Source organism: Opisthocomus hoazin, chromosome 26 (genome assembly GCF_030867145.1).
Source record: "Opisthocomus hoazin isolate bOpiHoa1 chromosome 26, bOpiHoa1.hap1, whole genome shotgun sequence".
Lineage (NCBI taxonomy): Eukaryota > Metazoa > Chordata > Aves > Opisthocomiformes > Opisthocomidae > Opisthocomus > Opisthocomus hoazin.
Genome location: NC_134439.1, coordinates 2,304,938 through 2,328,110, shown reverse-complemented (window position 1 = coordinate 2,328,110; position 23,173 = coordinate 2,304,938). Strand labels below are relative to the sequence as shown.

General features: G+C 56.1%; 5 protein-coding genes across 6 annotated transcripts; 2 read left to right on the top strand and 3 right to left on the bottom strand.

Moving 5' to 3' along the window:
- Nucleotides 1-376: 376 nt before the first annotated feature.
- LOC104338694 (amine oxidase [copper-containing] 3-like) lies at nucleotides 377-2,653 on the bottom strand. The gene is made up of 2 exons (XM_075443553.1): nucleotides 929-2,653; nucleotides 377-621 (listed from the first exon to the last, which is right to left on the bottom strand). Exons 1-2 carry the CDS (start codon nucleotides 2,493-2,495, stop codon nucleotides 377-379), a joined length of 1,812 nt encoding a protein of 603 aa, XP_075299668.1. The 5' UTR covers nucleotides 2,496-2,653.
- Nucleotides 2,654-6,890: 4,237 nt separating this feature from the next.
- Nucleotides 6,891-12,889, bottom strand: PSME3 (proteasome activator subunit 3). The gene is made up of 11 exons (XM_075443717.1): nucleotides 12,757-12,889; nucleotides 12,398-12,430; nucleotides 12,143-12,205; nucleotides 11,533-11,637; nucleotides 11,176-11,224; nucleotides 10,436-10,548; nucleotides 9,862-9,930; nucleotides 9,553-9,620; nucleotides 9,345-9,399; nucleotides 9,003-9,089; nucleotides 6,891-8,503 (listed from the first exon to the last, which is right to left on the bottom strand). Exons 1-11 carry the CDS (start codon nucleotides 12,796-12,798, stop codon nucleotides 8,423-8,425), a joined length of 765 nt encoding a protein of 254 aa, XP_075299832.1. The 5' UTR covers nucleotides 12,799-12,889; the 3' UTR covers nucleotides 6,891-8,422.
- Nucleotides 12,890-13,066: 177 nt separating this feature from the next.
- Nucleotides 13,067-17,771, top strand: BECN1 (beclin 1). Of its 2 annotated transcripts, XM_075443714.1 has the most exons (11): nucleotides 13,067-13,244; nucleotides 13,327-13,394; nucleotides 13,471-13,529; nucleotides 13,911-14,001; nucleotides 14,272-14,408; nucleotides 14,903-15,097; nucleotides 15,315-15,461; nucleotides 15,967-16,116; nucleotides 16,202-16,262; nucleotides 16,705-16,847; nucleotides 17,195-17,771. In XM_075443714.1, the coding sequence occupies exons 1-11, from the start codon at nucleotides 13,118-13,120 to the stop codon at nucleotides 17,361-17,363; spliced, it is 1,347 nt and encodes a 448-aa protein (XP_075299829.1). In that variant the 5' UTR covers nucleotides 13,067-13,117; the 3' UTR covers nucleotides 17,364-17,771. The 2 variants fall into 2 exon arrangements, with proteins under 2 accessions (XP_075299829.1, XP_075299830.1); XM_075443715.1 differs by lacking the exons at nucleotides 16,705-16,847; nucleotides 17,195-17,771 and adding an exon at nucleotides 16,848-17,184.
- Nucleotides 17,772-17,819: 48 nt separating this feature from the next.
- Nucleotides 17,820-22,071, bottom strand: CNTD1 (cyclin N-terminal domain containing 1). The gene is made up of 7 exons (XM_009944729.2): nucleotides 21,765-22,071; nucleotides 21,586-21,661; nucleotides 21,171-21,345; nucleotides 20,485-20,647; nucleotides 19,865-20,009; nucleotides 19,371-19,467; nucleotides 17,820-18,767 (listed from the first exon to the last, which is right to left on the bottom strand). The coding sequence occupies exons 1-7, from the start codon at nucleotides 21,934-21,936 to the stop codon at nucleotides 18,606-18,608; spliced, it is 990 nt and encodes a 329-aa protein (XP_009943031.1). The 5' UTR covers nucleotides 21,937-22,071; the 3' UTR covers nucleotides 17,820-18,605.
- Nucleotides 22,072-22,343: 272 nt separating this feature from the next.
- COA3 (cytochrome c oxidase assembly factor 3) lies at nucleotides 22,344-23,088 on the top strand. The gene is made up of 2 exons (XM_075443720.1): nucleotides 22,344-22,592; nucleotides 22,675-23,088. The coding sequence occupies exons 1-2, from the start codon at nucleotides 22,391-22,393 to the stop codon at nucleotides 22,785-22,787; spliced, it is 315 nt and encodes a 104-aa protein (XP_075299835.1). The 5' UTR covers nucleotides 22,344-22,390; the 3' UTR covers nucleotides 22,788-23,088.
- Nucleotides 23,089-23,173: the final 85 nt, after the last annotated feature.

The following is a 23,173-nucleotide window of genomic DNA, read 5'->3' as shown; positions in this document are numbered from 1 at the left end:
GCATTTCTCCTTGGGCTGGGGCAGATGCAGTCCACTGCCTACCAGCAATCTCTTCAGTCCTGCGTAGATGTAAAACATTTTTTCCCCAACCTTTCACTGGAGCGGTTTCTGTAACAGACACCTAACGCTGCCTGCCTGTGCCACCGACACAGCCCTGGCACCTTCCTACACCGTAGTAACTGGCGTGGCCTCTCAGGGGAAGCAAAGCCGTCCTCCCAGGCTGAGCATCCTTGTGCGTCCCGGGGTGGATGCCAGCACTTCGCTGCTCAGCGCGCCAGACGGTGCCGAGGGAGCTGCTCCTGGACTCAAATAACCTTCCGCACGGATCCGCCGCCAGAAACCGTGACTCGGTGCGGGAGCAGGGGAATTCACTGGCTCACTGCAGCGGCTTTGCAGCCCGAGAGTCAGCATCCAAGTTACAAGATTTCCTCAAAAGAGCAGCAGCGACAGAGCCGCACAAGCTCAGCCCTGCAGAGCGCCGGTCCAGCTGCCCTGCTTTACCACGGGCAGTCAAGATACAAAAAGGACTTTCCCACGTTACAAGGAGCGCCAAGACCAGCATCAGGCTCGCACCTTCAGCCCCGCAGACAGGGCTGTGTCTCCCTGTCTGCTCGGCCATGCCTATGGCAACACGCACCGTGCCAGACGTGAGGCCTCAAGGAAACACAAACATTTTTCAGCTGCTACCTTTCATACTTTCCCTGGGCTGAACACAGAGCTCTCAGACAATTCGCACTGCCTTCAACATCATGACCTTGACAGACTATTTTATACATAGAAAAATAATTCTGTGCCAAAAGGTTAGGAGAGTGAAAAAGCAGAGTTCTGATGTCAGTTATTAGGGATTCCACAGACTAGGAGGCAAACCCCCCAAAGCTCTGGGGTTTACCTGTATAAAGGCAGGCATTAAAGAAAGACCCAGACCTACCTCCCACATCCAAGTCCACTTTGTAGTTGATGGAATGGGTGTGTATCGTACCCAGCGTGTGCTCCCAAACCCTATTGCCGTATCTCAGACCATCGCCATGGAGAAAGGATGAGCTCAGGTACCCCGTGGCCTGGACCTTGCCTTCGATGGCCCCGTTCTGGTAGAAGATGAAGTCCCACACGTAGTCGTAGTTGCCCACGGTTGCAATGGACCGAACGACCAGAGCAGAGTTGACCAGGCCCCCGTAGTAGAGCGACTGCAAGTTGGAGTAGTGGCGCCTCAGAGGGGAGCCCAGGTTCTGCTCAAAAATGCAGAGGGCATTTTTACTAATTCTAGGGACCTGGGAATGAGCAAGGTAGTGCACATCCAGGTACATCGCTAAATAGGGGCAGTCGACCCCTCGCACCAAGGGGGAGGTGTAGCGCCCGATGCCAAAGCTCCCGTCCATGTACCTCGTTGACATCCCTCCGGGGCAGTTGGAGCCATACACTGACAACGCTTCTTGGACACTGATTTCATAGGCAACCCTCTCCCCCTTGTGTCGGATGTCAAACAGGCGCAGGCCCGTGCTCACGCTCATCCCAAAGGCAAAGCTCCATGCCTGGAAGAGGACGAGGTTGCTCCTGACGCTGTAGCGGGGACCCTGGGGCTCGTACTGCAAAGGGAACAGCGCAGCCGAGGGCGCTCGGGGCTTCATGGACGAGAAGTCCCCATCCCACGGCGCTTTCCTCACCTTCTCCACGCTGACGCGACCCTGCACATAGGCACTCTCCAGCTGAACCATGTCCCTGTAGTACTGCCCGTTGTAGAAGACCCTGCTCACTGCCCACCGGGAGATGTCCAGGCTGCTGTGGTCCACCAGCACCTCCAGCCCCACCGGGTGCACAAAGAACCCGCTCACGTTCTGAAACAAAGCGAACCAAGTGATCCGATCTCCAGACTGGAATCCACGGGGAGCTGCTGTCAGGGCCGCCAGGTTGGCTCCATCATACTCCATTACTTGACGCATGAAAGACAGAGCTGTGGGGAACACCTGGCTTTTTAAAAACCCTGCAACCTGTTTGTATTCAACAGCCAGTGTCGGTCTGCGGTGGTACGGCACCTTCCCCCCGTACTTCTGCACCGTGACGTCCCGGTGATACGCCGGCGTCGGCAGCGGACCCACCACGTACTCGGTGATGTTGGGGTCTGGCTGGTTCCCAAAGTAGAGCACAGCCAGCGCCTCCCGGGGGGGCCGAGCCCCCCCACCATCCAGGAACCGCAGCACCTCTGCCTTGGCGGGGACCTGCACGTCGACGGAGGCGATGCAGTTGTCGGAGGGCTTCGCACGCGAGGCGTCGACCAGCTGCACCCCGAGGTTTGCCTGCAGGTACCGCACCACCTGCACCATCTCTTCAGGCGTCAGGTCAGCAAAGACCAGGCTGCGGCCGCCATCGGTGTCCTCCTGCTCCGGGGGCTGGTGCTGGCAGGTGCTGGGGGCCCTTCCCCTGGTCAGCAGCACACAGACCAAAGCAAATATCGTGGCTAAAGCCAGAACGAGGAGGATGAGCACGGTTTTCATGTGCATGCTGCTGCTGGCCCTGAGGCATTCACACCGGCTTTCAGAGTAGGGTTTCTAGCTGCTGCCTCTGTCAGTTTACGCTGCACTGGATGGATTACCACGGAAAGTACAAAAGACTGGGAGAGGCTAGGGGAGGAGATCTGAAATTCGTGGTGACCAGAAAGGGCAGATCTCCTCTCTCAGCTGCAGCCTCCTCCGTCCTCCTCCACGAGCAGTGCCCTGAAAGAACTAGTGGAGATGCAGGGTCAGTGAGTCAGACAAGTTCCACATAATTCTGTTACTTTTTCAGTCCAACCTAGCTTCCTGAGGCTGCCTGTAAAAACGAAGCTCCTGTAGTCAGACTGAGGTGGCTGGGACTACTGCTGTGCTCTGACAAGCTGGGAATTGTTGCCACACGGTAGAATTTCACCTCTGCAACTCACCGAATATCCTTGTTTATCAGCCTGCTTCCTTGTAAACATTCTCCCTGGCAGCATGATTCCAAGCTTGGAGTTACTATTCATTTTATTTTTTTTAAATCTTCCACATGGATGTGTTTTCAGCAAAGGGTTCCATCGGTGTAGCAGCATCAAAACTTCAGCAGGCATGGGGAGATGCAGTTCAGGATGATATTCATGCCCCGATGTGCTGTGAACAACTAGCTCTCAGTTCGCACCTCCGAACAGCAACGAAGTAATAAATTCCCCAGCGTTTCATCTCTGCCTCCCGTTCAAACAGAAACCGAGGTGCAGGCTCTGAGAAGTTCCCTCCAAGGACAAAACCACCCCAGCCTGCGGCATCCACGCAGGCAGCCGAGGCAGCGCCCGCTCTCGCTGTGCTGCCAGGCCACCGTTGCCCTGGCTGAGCAGCCACCTCCAGGGCTTTGGGACAACGGCCCGCTGCCATCCCCACCAAAGGCGTCTCTGCTGGTCTCACCGCGCTGTTGAAAGGCCTTGGCAGAATGAGGTGGCCACACGACAGGACTCGGGGCTCCACGCGGCAGATGCCTGGGGTAGACAAGACACAACCGCTCCAGCTACAACCCCTGCCTGTCCCGGAGCTGGTGCTGAGAAGCACAAAGCATCCAAGAGAACCAGGGCTGGAGATTCAACCCAACATTTCCACTCCTGCTGCCAGCCTCACCTCACCTCACCCTGGCCTCTCTTCCTCCTCCTGTCAGAGTTTCCTGGTGGGAGGCAGCCCTCCCCAGCCTCGCCACTGCCTCCAGTTCTTCCTCTGCAGCGGAGCTTGCCCTGGGCTCAGCCCCTCCGCTGTCCTCCGGCCATGCTCACCAGACACCACCCTGGTAGGCAGAAGGCCACGTTGCCAGAGGACACACACCATTATCCTCACCACCACTGGCAGCCTCAGCCTTCTTTAGCCCCGGCTGCAGCTGTGCAGGTCTGGGACACGCACGTCCACTCCGTGCCAGCATGCGTCATCTCTGCCTCGCTGGCCGTTGTGCCAGCAAAGCCTGGAGAGCCACAGCAGTCAATTCACGAGCCCGCTGGGCCACCAGAGGGGATCACTCTGTGGCACAGACACAGGCAATGGGGAGAGCCAGGGCAGATGAGAAGAGAGCCCCAGCAACATGGGATGCGACAGCCACCTTGCTCTCACCGACTTTCAGCTGGTCTCCAGGGGCAGGATCAGATGCCTCTGAGCAGCTCCCAACTGCGAAGAAGTGCTGACTTCCAAGTCAGTCTTTCAATCCATGAAGTCAACAAGGCTTTGAGGATTACTTGGGGTTAGGCTCGAAAGGAAAATTCCCTTTTGGTGTCAGCCTAGAACATGGCATCTGTTTCGCTCAGTGAGCACTGGTGCCTCGGGTAGGGTTTAGAGCAGAGGCAGGACACACCTCCTGCCTCCCAGGAATTCAACAAGCGGTCTGCTGCACCACGCACCTGCGCAGCTGGGACTGCTCCACGACCCTCTGAGGCTGCACGCAATGCTCACGCCGACATCTCCTTACAGAACTACAAAAAGAGCAGCTCATTCAGTTTTGACTTCGCCTCTTGGTTTTGCATCCCAAGTCCCTAAAAGTCAAGGCAGAGGCTGCAATTACAGAATGTCATTTTCTAAGCGGCACAGCAGTAGTTTCAGAGACCTGGACAAACTCCACAGGCCTTACTGCCCCACAAATCACAACTCAACCCTGCCGCTTGCCTCGGAGATGTCTGAAAATAAAATGTGGGAGCATTCGGAGTTCTGTGCATGCTGGACGTTTGGAAAAAAGAAAAGAGAAACCCTAACCTGTAATGACATCCCCACGACAAACAAGCCACCGCACACCCCCCCGGTCTGCGGGGTACAGATGGCACGAAGGAAGCCGCCTGTGCTGCCTCTGCCCCGCTACAGGACGTGTGCCGTGGATGCCGTGTCTAACACCACGGTATTTAATACCGTCCATTTCTGCTGCATTTTACAGGCTGAGGGCTTTTAGAGCTTATTACAAGCAACAGGAGGATCAGCCCGCGCTTTCTGGGAGCTCCGCTTCAGAATAAACAGAACAGCTCTAAATCCCCCCTCTATCTTGCAGCGGGAATTTCAGGAAGCAGAGGAATTAACTGAGCCTGCAGAGCCAGGAAACCTGTGTCAATACCTCACCGGCGAAAAGCCGTCAGGGATCTTTCAGGGCCACACACCCCACCGAGCTGCTTGTGCACCTTCTCCAAAAGAAGCCTGAAGCAGCTTAAAGCTAACCTAGAATTTTAAAAATTACATGTCTCACTAACAGCAGCGTAACTGGTTTATGACCCGCTTGGCGCACACACCTCTTCCCCCCACCCCGCTCCCCAGTCCGATTAAGCCCACCACCCCGTCCCGCACCCCACGGGGAGACTTCACACCCCGCCAACGCTTATTTTGGCTGCGTGGGTGCTGTCGGGTACTGCCCACCGCCCCATCTTGTATCTGCCAGAATGTCCGTGCCCCCCAAAGCCAGGAAGAGAGGACTCCGCTGGTTTTCGCTCGCACAGAAAGGTGGAGATGGCAAAAAAAAGTCTCTGAAATTTCTAGAACCGCAACCCAGAGACAGACGGCTTTTGAGGCGGGAACTCGGCGTCGGTGGCTGCTGGGCGGCTGGGGACAGAACGCGGTGCAGAAAACCCCTCGCCAGCTCTCCCGGCACGGGCGAGCCCCTGGAAACCCTCGGGAACCCCACTTCCCCCCCCGGCTCGGGGGTCAGCGCGCGTGGGGCAGGCGGGGGGTGGCTGGGCCCCCGTCCGCGCCCATCGTGCTGCGGGCAGCGCTCGTGTCTGTGCCCCGCGGCCGTGCCCCGCTCCGCCCCGAGTTCAGCGGCCCCCGCGTCTCGGGAGCCTGTGCCCGCAGAAACCCCGCTCCGGGACCGCGGGCTGAGACCACGGGACCCCGGCCCCCCCGCCAGCCGCCGGCACGGCCCGGGAGCAACAGCCCGGCCTGCGGGCTCCGGCCCCGGCCGCCGCCCCGGGCTCGGGCTCCAGTGGGGCCTGCCCGCGCCGCACGCCGCACGGCGGGGCGCGGGGAGCCCGCAGGCCGCACGGCGGGGCGCGGGGCCCGGGGAGCCCGCAGGCCGCACGGCGGGGCGCGGGGAGCCCGCAGCCTGCACGGCGGGGCGCGGGGTTGGCGGGGCTCCGGGGCGGGGCTCCGGCCCCACCTAGCGGCAGCCGGGCCGGGGAGGGCGGCCGGGCCCCGGGCAGGCACCGAGTGGTGCCGGTGCCGGCGGGCAGGGCGTGGGGAACGGGGTGTCCCGGAGAGGCCTCGGCGCCCCGGGCTGCGGTGCAGCGGAGACGGGAGGGAGCGCGACGCGGACAAGGAGGAGCCCCGGGGAGCGGCGGAGCCTGGGTGGGGGCTGCGGGGCGGCCGCCGCAGCCGAGGGAGCAGCGGCCCCGGCCCCGCAGCACCCGGCACCCGCCCGGGGGGGACACGAACGCCATGAACCAGCTCCGGGGGGGGGACACGAACGCCATGAACCAGCCCCAGGGGGACATGAATGCCACGCAGCCGTGCAGCCGCCCCGGGGAACACCACGCACCTCTCGCGTCCGTTCTAAGCGCGATGGCCCGAGCCCCGCACGCCGGGCAGAGACAGGGCAGAGCCCATCAAACCATGGCGGTGGGCCTAGCGTAAGGCACGCTGAAGGAACAGACCCAGCGACAGAGCAGGGCACAGCAGTGTACAACAGCCAGAGAGGAACGAGGAGAACGCAGGGAAGGAGCAACTGGATGCGAGAAAGGACCAGCACAGGCATCAACACTGCTCAGCCGAAGAGCTCAGTATCACACACGAGGGGCTACCTTGAAAGAATTCCAAGTACCTTATTTTAATTTCCTGACATGGCAAAAGTTTACATACTTTCATCCTGGCAAAGAGAGCCAAACAAATTAAAAGGAATCAATACAAAGAAACACAAGGGGAAGTGCTGCTCCCAGACAGCAGCTAGAATGCAGTTGGTTTGTTACTGAATGTTTATTAGCGGGAAGACCAAGAGCTGACTTACTACAAACAACAAGAGCAGAGTCTATCGCAAGGGCCAGCGGCCCTCCGCACTCTGGGCAAATCCCTGGGAAACCAGCAAGAGACAACATGGCTCTTAGATGTGGAAGCAGAAGAAACAAACAAAAAAAAAGTAAAAAAAGAAGGGGAGAAAATTCATTCCGTTTGTCACTGTTGTTACAATGAGGTTAATACAACTATTAAGGCTACTGCACAATAAGAATATAAGGGTGTAACAGCAAGACCCAGGAAACAGCAAGGTTCCTGAAACAAATGATTTCAAGTTCCCCGAATAAGGAACTTCAGTAGAAATACCATAAATAAGAAAATTTTGGAGCCTGCAGCGTTATGGGCCCACTTGCCACACACAGAAACTGACGCAACGCAACCAGTCATTTCCAAAGGGGTTTGTACTGGACCATGAAACGTTCCGGCGGCTTAGAGGAGTCACCGGGCACACGAGCGTGCCCTCTGCAGGGAAAGGCTCCAGGGTTTAAGTGGCACTAGGCGGGTATCGGCCACCCTCACCCCCAAGCACCAGCTGCGGTGGCTGGCCTGCTCTGCCCGGGCAGCGGGGAGCGCTGCCAGGAGACAGCGGGCTCAGTCTGACCATGTGTGGAGACCATCAGGGCTTTAGCATCGGACCTCCAGCCCCCCCTTCCCTCAGCCTGGGCAAAAGCATCTCATGCTGAGGGAGCACTAGGACGTATGCGAAGTAACGTTGGTTTTAGCCAGGAAAGTGGCTCCAGTCAAATCACAAACAGAAGCAGAAGCCACCTGAGCTCGCGACCAGCCAGGACAGCAACCAGCCCGAGTTCCACGCGCTGCCTCACACTCTGCACCGATCTAGCCAGAACCGACCAGGCAGAGGCAGACGGGGCAGGCTCTGCCGAGTCAGAAGAACCACAGCAGGCATGCAGACCGCCCGGCGGCACTGGAGCGTGGCCGCGGCCACCAGCCCGCAAGGGGCAGGTTCCCATCCTCTGCAGCCGGTCAGCGCAGACCCCCGGCAGCAGAGGGGCCCTGCTACAGCCAGCAGCGAAGAGCGAGTTCCTCTGCTGCTGCACCCCCACCCGGGCCTGCTCCCGTGCTGAAGACTGTCTGCCCTGCTCCCAGAGACCCCAGTGAAGCCTCCAGCCAAGAGGTGGGACGGGACAAGGGCTTGGTCTCTACTGTCGTTCCTACATGGGTAGGAAAAAAGGCATGAGGGAATGTTCCTGCCTGGCTGGTGCTCTCACTCTGCAGCAGCCCCTAGGGCACCCCAAAGCAGCACAGCCTTCTCGTTACCAGTTACTAGAGGGAGGGAGAGCTCCTGAGACCTGAACAAAACCAATCACAAAACTAGGCGAGAATTTCTTTAGAGTTTAACTAAGAATGCGATACTATTTCCAGCCAGTTTCCCATCTCGATAGTCACGTAACAAACCAAGGCAATGACGGTCTTTAGTTGACTGAACAGTTCTCGAGTTCAAACGTTGACACTTAATAGAGGGTCTCAGCATTGCTGCTCCGAGGCCTCTTGATCTTCTCAATGTTTTTAAGGATCATGTCATGCAAAGTGACCTGCAAAAAGGGAGAAAGGGACTTAGACAAAAGGATGATGTCATCCAGCGTTCAGCTTTTCCACAACGAGCACTGGTTAAAACAGCAGCACAGCGCAGCTCGGCTCTACCCTCAAGCCCTGCGTGCAATCGCACACCCAGCTCAAATAAGGGCTTCGCTCAGCCACACTTTACAGAAGCCACTGCACATAATACCAGAAAGAGATTTCTCTGCAGACCCCACGAATGGCTTGTACTGCATGAAGAGGCTGGGATCACAGGTTCCCACAGAGGTGGAAGGAATATTTTGCGCTAGACTCCGGTGACGACACCTGCATCTCGAGGAAGCGGTGGAGAGGCAACAGTCGCCTCTTCTCGTGAGAGCCAAAGCGGAGTGGGGAGGAGATGGGCTGCTTGCCGGGATGAGGGGTACTCACAGGGCAAGGGGAGAGCAGCAGGGTCAACAGGGCTCCCTCCACTGCCGTGCAGGGAGCCAGTGCAAGCTCTGGTTTTTCACTTACATATTGATTCCTCAGCTCTGAAATGATCAGGCGCAGACTAATGTACTCCTTCTCGTCGATCTCTGTCACCGTGCGGCGGTAGTCCTCCTAGGGAGAGCAGACGCACAGCTGAGTGGCCCGAGCTCAGTGGTGCCTCCCACACACCACGGGACGGTCCTGCCTTCTACAAAGGAATCCCCCCCCCAGCCTGCTCTCCTCTAAGGCAGGTGTCCTGCATCCCTCTACAATCCCCACTTTCCCCCTGGGACCCTCCGCTCAAAAAGGACAGTGATGAAGTGGCCCAAAGAGTCCCAAAAAGCAGCAGCATGTAACATGTAAATCTCCACTCCCCCTTTTACTTACCACGTGAGGGTACTTAGCTATTTTGGAAACCAACTTTGCTCTTGTGATATAATATCTGGTAGAAAAAGGAAAAGACTAAAGGTCAGATAAATAGCACCAAGATTTTTTTCAGGCCCAAGCTCCCTTAGAAAAGCTGGGGGACCTTCCCCAAGCACTTTACTTTTCCCGAGTGGATCCCAAAAAAAGAGGTCTGTTCTTGCACGCCTACCTAGAAATCTGGTCCAGGTAGGACGCTGCCTCACTCTCCACAGTCCGAAGCTCAGCAACTGTTTCCTCCTGCAGGGAAGACAAGGAAGCCATTAGCTTCATGAGACTGCAGCTGGCCTTCAGGGCTCTGAAACCAACATGTCTCAGCAGTGCCATGTCAAGCTCACGTTTGGGTTTTAAAACCTAAACCCACCCCATAACTGCAGCTGCTGGATGCCATCAAATGAAAGATTCAGAGGAACCCAAGAGATCCACATCCCTGGAGCACAGCCCTCTCCTGTGGCAGGGCACAGAGCCAGTGGTGCCTTACCTGAATGGAAACACCAAAGTTGTTTCCATCTTCTATCCTGGGGATGAGAAGCTGCACCCACATTTTCACCTGCGGTGGAAAGGTCACAACATTGATCAACGCCAACATCTCCACAGAGACTTCTCTCAAACTTTCTAGCAAAGGCCCCCAGGACCCTGCCTTTGCCATGCAGTTCATGATAAACTCCTCCAGGACCTTCATGCTCACGCAGCACTTCCCACATGGCTGGGACACCGCACAAGGCAGCACAAGAACAGCTTCCTATGGGAATCTCTTATTCTGTGCCACAGAAGCTGGCAGCAGGCAGAGACTGTGCAAAAGGAGGGTGAAGAAAAGCCTCAAGGAAGGAAGGCCTATGTGACAGTCATCATCCTCCTTCAGGAAGTGAAGTACAGAGCTCCCCAAGAGCTCAGGAAAACATTATTTCCCTGCACCTACCTCCCAGCCACTTTCAGACACTGCACTACGAATCCTGCCTTTCCTCACCTACAAAATCCTTCCACTCCGAGCAGCTTTGCCTCTCCAGGAGCAAAAGCACCCTGCTGTCTGCACTTGTCCCAGCACTCATACCCACCGTATTACACTTCTCAATAAGCAGCCTGATTTCTGGTTTCACTTTCTCAATGATGTCCACCAGCTGCTGGTTGCTCTTCAGCATCCCGTTGGGCATCACGAACACTTTGGTACCTAGCGGCAGGGGGAAAAACGCCTTCCATCAGCACGCGGCAGAACGGCTGCGCCAGGGGCTCAGACTGCAGGTCCAGCTGAGCGCCCATCTCCCACAGCAGCTAGCACTGGGCACCGAGCAGGCTACAGCTAACCTGTGGGGAAGGGCAAATTCGACATGGGATAACAGCAGTTATCACAAAGGAAGGAGACGAGAAAACACGGAGCGGAGACGAGAGCTGAAGAGCTCTAGGCTGCTGAGGCTGGGCACAAAGGATTTTCCTGATGCACGTGTATGAGCTGTTTCTGCCTCAGCTTAATCCAAAGCCTGGTACCTTCCTCCAGACAAGGAGAGTTTTCAGCACAGAGCCACAGGGAGATCAGCTGCCTCTGCCAGCAGGCCAGGCTCAAGCAAGTACTACTTATGCCTATCAGAGAAGTCCTAATTACGCCTGTAAGAGCTGGAACCTGACTGCTCCACCACAGAACGTCCGTAGGTCGGGCTTTGAGCGGTTGCGGGAACAGCCCTGCACGAGCAGCAGGCGCTGTCAGGACAGGGCAGGTGGGGTTCTGTGGTTTCATACTCCTAAGGCACGGTGCACTGGTTCAGAGGGCAGGCAGCAAGACGTGAGACTTGGGGACTCTTACCCTGAAAGGTCTCTTCGCGGTCTTCCAGCTTCCTCTTTTTCATATTTGGCTAAAATATACAAAATGTTTTACTCACAAACCAATCGTAAGCTATAACAGTGTTGTAAAGGAAAAAAGGAAAACTTTAGAGGCTCTGCTAAGCTCCTGGTTTCTACGCATCCTTCTTTAAAAACAAAGGAGCACTGCAGAGTACAGCGTTACCTCCAGCAGACTTCCCAGGCTCGAGAGACCGATTCCTAAAAGCCTTTGGGAGAGCCATGGCAGGTTATCAGGTAAGAATATCCCACTCCGGCACCGAGCAAGCCACGTGGTTTTAATTAACAGAAGTAGGGATCACGGCCAAGAGAGTAACCTTACCCCGTCCAGTCCATCATGGCTGTTTGTGAGAAGAATTGGGTCAGGCACTGGGAGGTTCATGTCCGAATGGATCTGAGTGAGATCGTGAATATTCAGGATAGGCTCCTGGAAAATCAAGCAGATTTATTATTTAATTATGATCCAACAAATTCTGTCACACCAAACACAGGAAGAAGACAAAAGATTCAGACCTCCCTCTTATCCAACTATATAATAAGCATGAATTACAAAAAGGTTTAACAATAGGCCTGTGACGGGACCTCCCCCCACCCAGAGACGGCGTGCCAGCTCCAGACCGTGGCCAAAGCTATCGCCTGTCTGCAGCGCCGGAGTCCCTGTGAGACCCCAGCCTCGCGACGGGCAGCCGGGCGCTGCCGAACACGTCAGAAGAAAGATAAATGTGGCGATCACACAAAGAAAACAAAAAAAAAACCCAAAGCACCCCCTCTAGAGCTGGCAGCACCCGAATGCACGCAGCCCACCGAGCCGCTGCTTCGCCTCTCCGGGTCAAGGTGAAACACGGAGCGAAGGCGCAGCGCGGGACCGGCCGCGTCCTTCCCAGCGCGTGGCTTCGCAACGGGAACGGCCGCGAGGCAGACGCGCGCCTCACCTTGAGGAACCCATCGAGCTCCAGCAGCTTCTTCGGGAAGAAGTTTGCCACCAGGTCTTCAGCCTGAGAGAAACAGCAGACGATGTGGCAAAGGGCCACCGGCCCGCGCTGCCAGCGTCCGGCGAGCAGGCGAGAGCCCCGGGCAGAGGCCAGGCGGGAGCTGCGGCCCCGTCCGCCGCCAGCGCCGCGGAGCGAGGCGGCCCGGTGCCCCGCCAGGCCTGGCGGCCCCGCTGCGGGGCCGGGACGGGCACTCACCTCGCTCGTGATCCGCTCGCGGAAGGAGTCGACCTGCGGAGGCAGAGAGCAGCGCGTCAGGGCCCGCTCCTGCACGGCGCGGCCCGCGGCCGCCGGCTGCCCGCGAGCCCCGGACCGGCGCCGGGGGCCTGGCCGGCGCCGGGGGGGGGGGGGGAGCGCGGGGCCGGCGGGCCCCGCGAGGGAGGGGGGCGCGGGGGGAACCGGACACCGGGCAGCTCCCACCCGGAACGGCCGCGGCGCGCGCCCCCCCGCCCGGTAGCGGCGGCAGCGCGGGCCCGGCCCCACCCCCCCCCACCCCGGTGAGGCGGCGCGCGGGCCCGGTGAGGCGGCGGCGCGGCCGGGCCGCGCGCAGGGCGCACCTTGAGCTTCACCTCCGGGTCCACCTTGAGCAGCGAGGCCATGGCGGCGCGCGCGTCCGGGTCTGCTCTGGCGCGGGGCCGCGCTGCCGCCCGCCCCACCACCGGCGTCGCCGCCACCGGAACTGACCTCACGCGGCGCGCCCGCCAGTGCCGCGCGCGCCCGCCGCCCGCGTGACCCTCCCCCCCCGCACCCCCGCGCGCACGCGCCGCCGGGTCCTGGCCGCTCACACGGCCGCCCGGGGGCGGGGCCAGCGGAAATGGCGGCCGCGGCCTCCCACAGCCCTGCCAGGACCGTGCCCGGCCGCTCGCGTCACTTCCGCCGCGCGGCGATGGCGGGGCGGGCGCGCGGCTGAGCGGCGCCATGGAGGCGGCCCGGCCGCCCGCCTGCACGGCGCAGGTCAGCTTCGTGTGCCAGCGCTGCAGCCAGCCGCTGAAGCTCGACACCTCCTTCAAGATCCTCGACCGCCTCACCATCCAGGAGCTCACCGGTACCGGGCGGCCGGGGCGGGGGGCCGGGGGGGGGGGGTGTCGGGCCGCGGCCGGGCCCGGGTGACGCCTCCTCTCCCGCAGCCCCGCTGCTGGCCGCCGCCCCTGCCCGGCCCGGGGACGCGCACGAGGAGGAGGGCGCGCTGACGGAGGTACGGTGGGGGGTTGCGGGGGGGCGGCGGCGGCGGCGGGGCCTGCGGTGGCTGACGGTGCCGCGTCGCCCCGCAGGAGGCCTTCGCGGAGAACCGGCAGGATGGCGTCTCCAGGAGGTTCATCCCGCCAGCCAGGTACGGCCGCCCCCCGCAGCCCCGGCCTTCGCTCGGCAGCCGGTGCGTGTGGCCCCGCGGCGGGCGGCGGCATCGCGACACCCGGAACCTCCCAGTGCCTGGGGCACGGCTGTCGCGACACCTGTAACTGCCCGGCGTTTGGGGCATGGCCGTCACGACATCCATAACCCCGCAGGGTTTGGGGCGCGGCCGTCGCGACGCCCGTAACTGCGCAGTGCTTGGGGTGCTGCCCACCAGAGCCCCTGCGACGCGGGCTCCCCTGCCAGCGCGCCTGGGCTGGGCTCCCTCTCTGACCCCCGCACGAGGCCCGCGTTTCAGCCTAGCCCTAGACTTGTCTCCCTGCACCCTCTGTACTCAACTCTCGATCAAATTCTTTCCAAGAATGATGTCCACAGAGAGCGCCAACAGTTTCACGTTGATCGGAGAGGCGTCTGATGGCGGCACGATGGAAAACCTCAGCCGGAGACTGAAGGCAAGTTTGACGTGAGCCAGTAAACTCGGGTACTTTTGAAGGGAGCATCGGTTCTTCGAGATGCTCTGCACCATTAAACTGCAAAGTTGCCCGTGGCACTGGCCTTCCAGTGTTTTTGTCGGTGAGTAGTTCCGTAAAGCTGGCTTGTTTTAAACCAAGGTTTGACCTGCAAGAATTACTTTGCCAACTGAAGAAGCACGAGCCCATCTGTTGAAAACCAGCCAGCGGCTGCCTGTGGCTTCCCTGCCCTAACAGAGACTCTTCCTGCAGGTCACCGGTGACCTCTTCGACATCATGTCTGGGCAGACGGACGTGGATCACCCTCTGTGCGAGGAGTGCACGGACACTCTGCTGGACCAGCTGGACACACAGCTTAACATCACAGAGAACGAGTGCCAGAACTACAAGTGAGTGATCCGGAGGTGACCTGAGCCCGCATGGCTTTAGCCTGAAGCCCAGGGAAATGCTGCGGCCTTGATCTGGCTGTCCCTGATCAGTAAGAGACGTCCCCAACCTCAGCGCTTGGTTTTCTTGGTCTGAATGTGATGAAAATTTGACTCTGGAGAGTCCTGTGGTACGCAGCTTCTGCAGCTGAACTGTGAGCCCGTCGGAACGACTGCCACCGGCACCCGCGGTGCAGCCAAGGGCTCTGCAGAGACGGTGACTGACAGGCAGCAGCCAGCCCTCGGTCACCATCTCGGTCGCCATCTCGCTCTCCTGTGCACGTTCCTGGCTCAAGCACAGGATCACTGCGGAGAGCTGGGGATTAGCGAGAGGTGCGCGTGAGAGCAGAGTCCCCTTTTGCCCCTCTGCTGTCGCGCGCAGGCTGTCATGAAGTGGGGACTGTTGGCGGGTGGCTTCCCAGGGTCCCCGTTGTAGTAACTGTGTCACTGTCCTTTAGGAGGTGTCTGGAGATACTGGAACAAATGAACGAGGATGACAAGGAGAAACTGCAAACAGAACTGAAGGAACTCGCACTGGAAGAAGAGCAGCTGATTCAGGAGCTGGAGGACGTTGAGAAGAACCGCAGGATCGTGGCTGAAGACTTCGAGAGAGTCAGGGCGGAGGCAGAGCGGCTGGAGCAGGAAGAAGCCCAGTGAGTGACCTACAATGGCAGTTTATGGCAAGGATTTTAGGTAACCAATAAGTGAGATTATAATGTGGAGAAACCTGTAAATAATGTCCTAAAGCAAGCGACCCATTCTTTGCAAAATTGAAGTTGGCTGGACTGAAAAAACCTAGTATACTGTGTGAGCAGTTGCTTTTCTGTAAAAGCCTGCACTTAGCATTTCTTGTCCTGCTTTTATTAAAAGGTATCAGAAAGAGTACTGTGAATTCAAGAGGCAGCAGCTGGAGCTAGACGATGAGCTGAAAAGCGTGGACAACCAAATGCGCTACGCCCAAATGCAACTGGATAAACTAAAGAAAACCAACGTGTTCAATGCAACCTTTCACATCTGGTAACGCAGAGACTGGAATATTGCCTTGGTTTGCCAAGAATCTGCAGCGCAGGGCTGTTTGAGTCGCACTGCCTCTGACAGGAAAGGGGCTCGTTAAGTCACAGTGACCCCACAACAAAGCAGCTGGTCACAGCTGCCAGCAGTGTCAGCCCAGAGCGGTTTGCAGTGCTGCACAGGTGTCGGAGCAGACTGGAATGGCTCGTTTGCTAATGCTGATGCTGAGCCGGGACCTATGGTGCTAGGCAAGGGTAATGCTCCGAAATCAGGCTTTACAGAGCAGGTAGCTGGGGGGGGTGGGCGGGTGGTTGGTTTTGGGGTTTGGTTTGGGCTTCTTTTTAATGATCTCTTGGTGTTTATATATGCTCTTTAACCAGAGCCTCCACGCCCTCCTTTGCTTGGTTAGCAGTGTGCGTCCTGTACCTGTCAGCATGTGGCCCTGGTTTGGTTAGCATGCTCGAGGCTGTTCCTGCCCCACTGCGCGGATTTACAGTTCCTCTTATCGCAGGCACAGCGGTCAGTTTGGCACAATAAACAACTTCAGACTTGGCCGCCTCCCCAGCGTTCCTGTAGAATGGAATGAGATCAACGCTGCCTGGGGGCAGACTGTGCTGTTGCTACATGCCCTTGCTAACAAAATGGGCCTGAAGTTTCAAAGGTACGTGCAACATGATACACACTTCACTTATGGCTCCGATAAAGACAGTTAGACTCAGCTGCCTGTGGATCGCGTCTCCTTTCAGATACCGTCTCGTACCGTATGGCAACCACTCATACTTGGAGTCCCTCACGGACAAATCAAAGGTAAGAGGTCCTGCACGCATCGGAGAGCATTGACCTTGAATGCCACAGAGCCCTGGTCACGCTGGGGGACACAGAAGACAAACTCAGCTCTCTCTGAATTTATGGTACGGGAAAGCTAGCTGCCCCAGCTTCTCCAACAGAACAGCATCTCGCTCCCTATCCTGCATCAGGCCCCTGATTCTGCCACCCAGTAGCATTAAAAGCATCAGGACTCGAACTATACACTGCAGCTGGCCCAAGGAGGGTGGCAGGATGTGGGATGATCGTTCGTGACTAGGAACCTGAGCCTGCATGCAGTAGGCACCTGCCACAAAACAAATCACAGTTACGTGCCACAAAACATTTCTAAGCATCTTACAACAAAGCTAAGTCTTGCACAAGAGCTGCAATGGTCATACCTAAACTAGAGTGCTCGGGAGCCTGAAACGAATCTCTCTTCCAGGAGCTCCCCCTGTACTGCTCTGGGGGCCTGCGGTTCTTCTGGGACAACAAGTTTGACCATGCAATGGTGGCTTTCCTGGACTGCGTGCAGCAATTCAAAGAGGAGGTGGAAAAAGGCGAAACTCGGTTTTGTTTGCCTTACAGGTGAGCGTTGCGATGTAACGTGTCCCATGACCACCTGGTGTGCTGCGTCGCACAGCACTGACTGACCTCTGGGCCAGCCTACGGCACCACGCGCTCCTTCACTCCTGCCTTTCTGGAATTGCCCAGCGTTCTTTATGATGTGCAGGACTTAGCACATTTGCTCTTAGGTTAATCGAAATTTAAAGCTAGTTCCTCAGGTGAAGACCTGAGGCTTGCTAGATTTCCTTTAAAACCAGTATTCTGACACAGAATAATATGAATGTCAGATCTAGAGTTTAGTACCTGACACTGTATTGAGATGAAATGCTTGCAGTAGTAACACTAATAAGACTTTGTGTGTGATGCAGGATGGACGTGGAGAAAGGAAAGATTGAAGATACAGGTGGCAGTGGTGGCTCTTACTCTATTAAAACACAGTTTAACTCTGAGGAGCAATGGACAAAAGCACTAAAATTCATGTTAACTAACCTGAAGTGGGGTCTTGCCTGGGTCTCATCCCAATTCTACAACAAGTAACCATGTAACGAACTCGTCCTGGCAGCTGCAGAGGGGCCGCGTTTCGTTGGAGAAAGTCAAGATGTCTCTTAATATTAACCAGTACAAAATGTTTACAATACCAAAAATCCACAAGACACTTTATTTAAAATACCATTATTACAAGTAGTATATAGAAAAGCAATATGTAAAGTTATATCATTGAGCTGAACAGAATAAAAACAGTTACTAGATGGTGAACTGGTACTTTCGGGGTTTATAGATATGCATATAAAGGACTGTCAAACTTCAAAACACCAGTGAGTTTGATGCTACCATTACAGTTTAACACAGATTAGAAAACCAAAATGTTACAAACGCAGGGAATAACGCGGAAGAACTCACAGAAGCTCTGCTTAGTCATTAAAGAGTAAATACAGTTTGAAATAACATATTTTGTGAGTCCTGTCAGCACTTCTTTGTGCCACTGAACGTAACAAGGCTTGATACTGTTTAAAATACTGTCAGCTATGATGACATGAGCCATTTGTAATGCTTCCTGCGGTCTGTTCCTGCACAGAGGTGCCCTGAGTAAATAACAAAACACTGCTCTACACACAGAGTGCTTTCACCTACCGTAGGCCGGGTACAGCTTGAACAGCCCCGGGCACTTACGTGCATGTGCTGAGTAGGCACCTGCTGCCGCGACAGTTGCATCACTTTCAAAGCTGGTGGGGTTCTGTCCTTTTGACAAGCCTGGTCAGCTAGCTGGCTCTCTTCGGCTACGAGCACGTGGGCTCTGAGCACTGGCAAAGAGGGAACGCAGTACCAAGCAGCCTGCCTGAGACAATATGGAACAGCAGCAGGTGGAGAAAGAAAGTACAGCCCTGTTCGTAAGGACTGGGCGTGCAAGCTGCTCCTAGCAATGCAGACTGCCAAGCAGAACACCGCTGCCTTCACGCCTTTTCAAAACACGCCTAATTCTTAAGAGCTTTCTCTTTATTCAAAGGAAACTTAGAAGATGTAGCTCTTACAATAAAGCTTTTGGTGCTGAAAGAGGTATTTCTAAATGCTACTTCGCTCCTGTACTGGCGCATTGCCTGAAAGGAAGAGCTTTTCTAACTAACACGGAACACACGAAATGTTACAGAACACCTGGTGTTCAAAACCAAAAGTAAAGCCAAATTGCACTAGGTGCCTGGTGCAGCAGCACGGAAGATGGACTGTTACCAGCAGCCTGCCGGTTTGCTGCCGACGCGCTAGCGACCGGCAGGAGAAGGTGGTTTACTTAAGAGGCACGATTCTGTTCTCTGGAGTTTTTGTTCTGCTGTTCCTGTAGTGCTGCTTTGGAGTGGTGCTGCCCACGATGTGTTTCAGTACCGCGTAAGAAAATTCCATGATACTTTGTGAAGTAATGCAGGTGATACTGTTTAAATCCTCCACAACCTTAAAAAAAAAAGAGATACTTACAGTGTCTAAGAGACATCAGTGTACAAGCATACTTCCTAACCCTCCAACTCCACTGAGAATGGTGGTGCTCCCTGGGCGTACGCTGGGGGCTCTTTGACAGAAGGTGAAGCCTCATGGTATGGTTTCTTGCTGGCTTGCATGTTCCGTGTGGGTTTTTTTGTTTTGTGGGTTTTTTTTTTAATTTCATTGCTTCTACTAAAGAAGTGAAATGAAAAAGCTACTGTCCATAATGGGCTGTTTGTTACAGTATTCAGTAGCAGTCTGGGCAGAATGCTGTCCAGGCGATTGCTTCTCCACCTGTCAATGAAACAGTGTCTGGGGGTTCGTCCGGGCTGTGAAGAAGCTGAAGGACGAGGACAAGCTCACGCTAGCACAAGCACAAGCCTTCCTGTGGAACTGCCCTGGACCCCCATAACACCATTACAGAGCTACACGCGCTTCCTGCTGAAAAGCCTGAAAGACATCCCCTCCCTCACGCTACTCCCAGTAGAGTCTACCAGTCTCCTTGCTGTGCTTAAACGTATAAACAACCTTCACACCTCTTTCACATAGAGCTCATGTGTTTAGAGGCGATGGTACCTGCTTCCAGTGCCCAGGGTTTAGTATGAACACACTTGTGCTGATGATTCCAACAGCCAAGAGCATGAAATCTTCCTTTACTGTCAAAAACTTTGCTCTGCAGAAGTAAAAGCATCTTCTGGTGTAAAATGATGCTATTGTACAGTCCAAAACCACCTACTTCTGTAATTGCCATACAGCCTACGGACACGTTAGCTTCTTCAGTCTTTCAGTCCAAATAAAGCCTGATACTGTATTTCAGGATTTCACAGTCCTGAAGCTGGACTTTCACAATTAAGTTAAACACTCTCCCAGCTTGCCCCTAAAGCAAACGTGGTGAAGCACATCGCTTTGAACTGGTATATTAAAAGATCAATAAACAACACTGAAAGCCTCCCAAATGAAAATTTTTTAAAACATCCCCAAAAAATGGCATCATGTGAATTATGCTATGTTACTTTTAGGGTTTTAATTTCAAACAGTTATTTTAAGCAATAGTCACCTAAGCTACTTACACCTGCAGTTTGCTTGGTGTCGAATTTTCGATGGCAATCTTCAGCAAAGTGTCGTAGATGGTATCTCTTGTAAGATAGGAGAAGTCCAGGAGCTGCACGCACATCTGGTGTAATGGTTTTGCAGGAAACAAGCAGCCGTTATGTCCTAGCACGGAGATCAGAGGTAATCAGCCATGTTTTGAGTCATTAAACCGGATTAGAAAGAAGTGTTAGTTCCTGTAAGCGAGGGACAGAGATTTCTGATGGCAACTGCCCTTTGTTTCTGAATGTCACAGGCTTTCTCAATCTCAGTATAATTTCACTCATTTTGAAATACAGGTTGTCATACCTGGGCAAAGAAAATGATAAGGCACTGTAGAAAATCTGGCCTTACACTAGGTTTTGGGGGTTTTAAACTCTTTTACTGAATGAGTCACGACTGGCTGTCCAACAACATTCATCGGGTTCCACTAAAGACAAGGTTCTTCTCTGAAAAGTAAAGCCCTGGAAATCTGGAAAGTTTCATGTGCCTTCATGTGTGCAACAATCTGTAATATGAGGCATTTTGGTTCACATCAGCAATAGCTCCATTCCGGTCCTAAAAAAAATTCTTTCCCATTCTCTCCTATTAATACTCTTACCTAAAACCTCTAGAAGCAATTCCACATAAGCCAAAGGAGACGACACGTTGATCTGGAAGTGCAGAGTTTTTAACACGGCAAGCTCCGACTCAAGTAATTCCTGTTTGGTGTATGAGTATTTTAAGGACTGCAGAAATTTTAAAGCTGTATCACTGTTAACTACCTGAAGAGGGGAAAAAAAAAAAAAAGACAAATTATCTTCTAGGCAATAAGGCACTTGCCAAGAACAAAGTGCTTCCTTGCTTTACTCCTCCCACTGAATTTCAGCGCAAGCCACTGCAGTGGTGACGCTGCCCACCAGCCCAGCGGCCTAACTCATCGGTTCAGCTGCCATGAGAAGCCCAGCTCGGCCCGTCTTTCCCGCAGGCTTCCTCTGCTCTGCAAACCTTCCCCAGGCGGCTGTGAACCCTCTGCAGCCACACCATTTTCAACAGCCACAGGACGAGTTTTCCCGCTGCCTGTACCTTTTTCCCCAGTACTGGAAATATCCTGAGAAGCTGTTACTTGATGAGTGACAACTAACCTGCCCTAAACGGAAGAGGTTTAGGTCTCCATTTCAGTATCCTTTACATTTCACTATCACTACTGTCTTTTAGAAAGGAAATCTGTTTTTAAGAGAGATGCTAAATAGTTTACTACACTGCTGAAAAAAAAAAACACTATAGGAGAAGGCTTAGGTGGCTTACATTGTAGTGTAAGGAAAGTTTGCTTGCAAGCTGAATGCATGACACAAGTCGCAGGACAAAGGTGTCGTAAATCCGATCTTTCGGAGAGCTCCAGCTGCGGCCTTGTCCTCGTTCACGACTTCTGACGTTCTCTCTGGAGGACTTACGGATTTGTTCTACCTGCTTGATCATAAACCTACAAAAACTACAATTGCTCAGCAAACAGTTCTCTTCTGCTAGGAAAAGGAAGAAAAGCAGTTCTGTATGTACTCAGAATATACGGACAGCTGTTAATTTGAATTAAATGAGTGCAGAGACAAAGCTCTAAACACCAAAAAACCCATTATACATTGTCTGAATGAGCGGTATAGAGCACGCGCAGCATAACCATGTGAGAGAAATGAGAAACGCACTGAGCATTCAGGATATTTATTACCTTTCAAGTAACTCTACTGCCTGGTACCTTGCCAACTGGTCCACGTGCCATTTTTCAGACAAAAGGAATATAAATTCTGCAAAAAAAGCGCAGCAGTCCCTCACTTCAGTCAGCTGAAGCTAATTATGCAGCTCCTAACCGTCTCAGGAGTTAGCTGTAGCTGGGAAACTGCATCTCACCCACTATCTGCGTCTCCTTGAAGCACCCGGCCTGGTCCGGCAGCTCACTCAGGTACTGCTCGTTCTCCGTGGCCAGCTGGATCAGCGTATCCTCAATGACCGCGGGAGCCATCTCACCGAAGATGGGGCCTGGGTCACGGCACCGGGATGCGGCTGGCACCTGGGACCCCATCAAGCTGTTCAGCCCAGAGGCCCGAAGGACGGCAATCGCCTCAGCGGAGCCTGGCAGGAAAGGCCCGAGAGCCCCCACCACGGCCGTGCTGGGCCTCGGGGCCTGAGAGGCACCACCGGGAAGCCGCAGCCCCTCAGTGACGAGGGTGACGCCGTCAGGAAGGAGCCCGCCCGCTGCCAACGCAGGCTCAGCCCCCCAGAGCCCTCCCACCACCAGGGCTCTCAAGGAGGAGCGCACCCCACCCCGGCACCTCCCTGGTCACGGGGCCCCGCCCCGCCAATCAGAGCGCGCCTTCCGCGCGGCCGGCCACGTGCCGGGCCTCAGCCAACCACACGACGCTTCGCTCCCTCTGCGCCTGCGCGTAGCCCGTCGACGTCATCCGCCCTCTTCCCATTGGCCGGCCTCGCTGCCGGATGAGACGTTGCCGCGCCGTGCGGAAGCAGTGGCGGGGAAGATGGCGGCGCCGCGGGAGCCGGGCGGGGAGGCGGCGTTCGCGCGGCGGATCGACCCGGCGCGGGAGCCGGGGCTCAGCCCCGAGCAGCGGCTGCTGATGGCGCAGGTGGAGCGCGCCCAGCGGCACCGCGCTCTGCAGCGGCGGCTCCGCGGCCGCAACGCGCTGCTGGCGCTCGGCATCGGTGCGGTGGCGCTCGGTATCTGTATCCTGCGGGCCGCGGGCGGGGGGGTGGCGGGGCGGGGGGGGCACGGCGCGGCCGCCGCTTTCCTTAACGCCGCCCGCAGACGGGTACACCTTCTACTCGGTGTCGCAGGAGGGGTTCCTGGACGAGCTGGAGCAGGAGGTGGAGGCGGCGCGGGCGCGGGCCCAGGAGCGGGCCGGGAGCGCAGCGAGCTGAGTGGGGACCCCGTGAGGGAGCTGCGGCCCCGGGGGCGGGACGGGGGAGCCGCCCCTGCGCGGTCCGGGCCTGCTCGGTGCGGCCCGGGGGGCCCGGCAGGCAGGGCCCCCCCCCCCCCTCCCCCGGCGGGCAGCCGCCTGTCTCCTGGAGAGCAGCCGGGGTCTGTGGCAGAGACCATGGCGAGGGCGGGGGTGCCCCGAGGCCCGGCCCGTTCCACAATAAAGACCCCGCCCGGAGGCTGCGTCCGCGCCTGTTGTCAGAGCAGCTGGTGCCCGGGGCCCGGCTCAGCGTCTCACCCCCACTCGGGCATTTTCTGTTCTGCTCTTCGTCGTGGTGCTCAGTTTGCACTCCCATCCCGAGCCAAGAGCAAGGACACATCCGCGAGC

Bases quoted from the DNA above. Each gene is read 5' to 3' on its own strand.
- LOC104338694 (XM_075443553.1), bottom strand. From the start codon at position 2,495: ATGCACATGAAAACCGTGCTCATCCTCCTCGTTCTGGCTTTAGCCACG. The intron at 622-928 runs GTAGGTCTGGGT...GTGTTGCCATAG, and splicing joins AGTGGACTTGGATGTGGGAG to GCATGGCCGAGCAGACAGGG.
- PSME3 (XM_075443717.1), bottom strand. From the start codon at position 12,798: ATGGCCTCGCTGCTCAAGGTGGACCCGGAGGTGAAGCTCAAG. The intron at 11,638-12,142 runs GTGAGGCGCGCG...TTGATTTTCCAG, and splicing joins AGCTCGATGGGTTCCTCAAG to GAGCCTATCCTGAATATTCA. The intron at 8,504-9,002 runs GTAAGTGAAAAA...CCCTTTTTGCAG, and splicing joins CAGAGCTGAGGAATCAATAT to GTCACTTTGCATGACATGAT.
- BECN1 (XM_075443714.1), top strand. From the start codon at position 13,118: ATGGAGGCGGCCCGGCCGCCCGCCTGCACGGCGCAGGTCAGCTTCGTG. The intron at 15,098-15,314 runs GTGAGTGACCTA...TTTTATTAAAAG, and splicing joins CTGGAGCAGGAAGAAGCCCA to GTATCAGAAAGAGTACTGTG. The intron at 16,263-16,704 runs GTAAGAGGTCCT...TCTCTCTTCCAG, and splicing joins CCCTCACGGACAAATCAAAG to GAGCTCCCCCTGTACTGCTC.
- CNTD1 (XM_009944729.2), bottom strand. From the start codon at position 21,936: ATGGGGTCCCAGGTGCCAGCCGCATCCCGGTGCCGTGACCCAGGCCCC. The intron at 21,662-21,764 runs GTGAGATGCAGT...CTTTTTTTGCAG, and splicing joins CAAGGAGACGCAGATAGTGG to AATTTATATTCCTTTTGTCT. The intron at 19,468-19,864 runs GTAAGTAGCTTA...TTACTTCTGCAG, and splicing joins ACACCAAGCAAACTGCAGGT to AGCAAAGTTTTTGACAGTAA.
- COA3 (XM_075443720.1), top strand. From the start codon at position 22,391: ATGGCGGCGCCGCGGGAGCCGGGCGGGGAGGCGGCGTTCGCGCGGCGG. The intron at 22,593-22,674 runs GTATCCTGCGGG...CGCCGCCCGCAG, and splicing joins TGCGGTGGCGCTCGGTATCT to ACGGGTACACCTTCTACTCG.